The 1,957-nt window shown below is 39.5% G+C and overlaps 1 protein-coding gene across 1 annotated transcript in view; it reads left to right on the forward strand.

Moving 5' to 3' along the window:
- Positions 1–1,957, forward strand: part of deptor (DEP domain containing MTOR-interacting protein) — a gene marked incomplete at its 5' end in the record, with an annotated part of 31,930 nt that overhangs the window by 18,837 nt on the left and 11,136 nt on the right. Inside the window, one exon of the mRNA XM_046044595.1 lies at positions 1,619–1,801. Coding sequence (XP_045900551.1) covers positions 1,619–1,801 — 183 coding nt within the window. The remainder of the gene's footprint in view (positions 1–1,618; positions 1,802–1,957) is intronic.

A 1,957-nucleotide genomic window follows, 5' to 3' on the forward strand; every position in this document is an offset into this window, starting at 1 on the left:
TTTAAAAATGTGTACGTTCGACTGCTCTGTACACCATTTCAACCATAGAGTGAGTAAGTAAGGAAGTACAACTTTATTTATATTTCACCTCTTTTAATACAGGTGAATGCTGTACATAATATCAAGCATAAACATAAGAAATGCAACACTCAGACAAGAGGAAAACATTTAAAAGGTCATACACATACACCCTCATACAAATGCAACACACCTATGACCACCTAGGATCACAAAAGAACGGTCACCTTTTTTGCGGTTGTCACGCGGTTTAGCCAACAGGTTTTGGTTGCATGACCTAACAGATCGCTCAGTGGTTAGTAGCTCGGAAATGTAGGCAGGAGCTAAGCCACGTAGTGCTTTATAAGTGATTAAAATAATTTTTTAATCAATCCTGAACTTTACTGCCAGCCAGTGCAGCGAGGCTAAAATAGGAGTAATGTGTGATCTACGACTAGTCCTACTTAAAAACCTAGCTGCTGCATTCTGTACAAGCTGTAGAAGTGCCAGGGCCGTTTGAATCAGGCAAGTGAAAAGGGTATTATAAAAGTCACGTATTTTTGTGGGTTGAAAAAAACATGAAGAAGTTTGTTGACATGGTTTTCAGATTTCAGTTGAAGTTCAAAGATTTCTAGAGTATGGTTTGACATAGGGGCAAGTGGGCCAATGTACTGGAAGATGTCTTTAGTAGCATTTTCAGAGCCAATGATAAGAAGCTCAGTTTTTTTCAGAATAAAGTTGAAGAAAGTTTAGTGTGATCCAGTCCTTTTATAGCCGCTAAACAGGACTGTAAGAGATCAAATTGGCAGGAGGGCAGGCGCAGATAAGAAATTGTAAAATGATAAATGCAATTCACAATTGTCAGTTGAGGTAGCAGGGATAGCAGTGGGTGAAGGATGAACAAAATGATTGATTGTGCTAAACAGGGCTGGGGATTTATTACTGGTAATTTATTCTCAGACGTAAGCTGTTCTTGCATCCTTTAATTTCGCTTGAGCAAAGTCAAAAGCTCTTTCATGAGGAATGTTACTGGAAGAAATTACCAACATGATACGTGCTTTCAATGGGTATATATGGAGCAAATATCTATTTCTACTAGGTAATTCATGCTTACTAGTGCAACATGATCTAACAATAACATTTTTTTCAAGAAATGATGGGAAATAGGAAATCTAGTGTTTTTCTTATTAATTAAAATTAAATTGTACTCCATCAACTCCTCAGTTCAGCTGCTCTTATCAGCTCAGCTGACGTGCCTGAGGTCGACGCTCTCTGAGGTCAGTTTTGTGTTTGTTCAGCTTAGGTGATCTCAGCTCAATAGACAGTTTGTTTAGTGCTGCAGAATTTAAGGCGTGGCTGAGCTCAGTTCAGGTGAGAAACATAAATCTGTGAGGTTTTCAGCCAAGCTGGCCTACAGAAGAAATGATTCACTTCACTAAAATAATTTGACTTAGATATAAGGCGTTAGATTCTGACTCACAACCAGTATAGAAATACATTTAACAAGCCAATCAAACCATTTCCTCATGTTTAACATCTCAACCCTTGTCTTATCTCTCTCTCTCTTTCTCTTTAACAAAGCTTATTTATTCCCTCCATGTCCCTTTTTATTTGTCACCAGTCACCAACAAGCATCACTTTGTCAACGGGCCCCTACTCTACCAGTTCAGGATGAATTTCCGGCGACGCCGGCGATTGATAGAACTTCTTCACGAGCGTGGCCGCAGCATCCCAGAGAGTCATGACAGCCCCTTCTGTCTCCGCAAACAGAACTCAGACGGAGGCAACACAAGCTTCCTCTCAGGTAGACACTATACCACACACACAAAGTAATTGTATATACAGTGATCATGTCCAGTTTTACAGTGTTGTAAACCAGCTATTAATAGTGGTCAGTGTGTGTTTGACAGAGAAGGTGAAGTTAGCTGTCCTTCAATTGAAACCTTACAGAAAACTTTCA

The sequence above is a fragment of the Micropterus dolomieu genome, linkage group LG03 (assembly GCF_021292245.1).
Source record: "Micropterus dolomieu isolate WLL.071019.BEF.003 ecotype Adirondacks linkage group LG03, ASM2129224v1, whole genome shotgun sequence".
NCBI lineage: Eukaryota > Metazoa > Chordata > Actinopteri > Centrarchiformes > Centrarchidae > Micropterus > Micropterus dolomieu.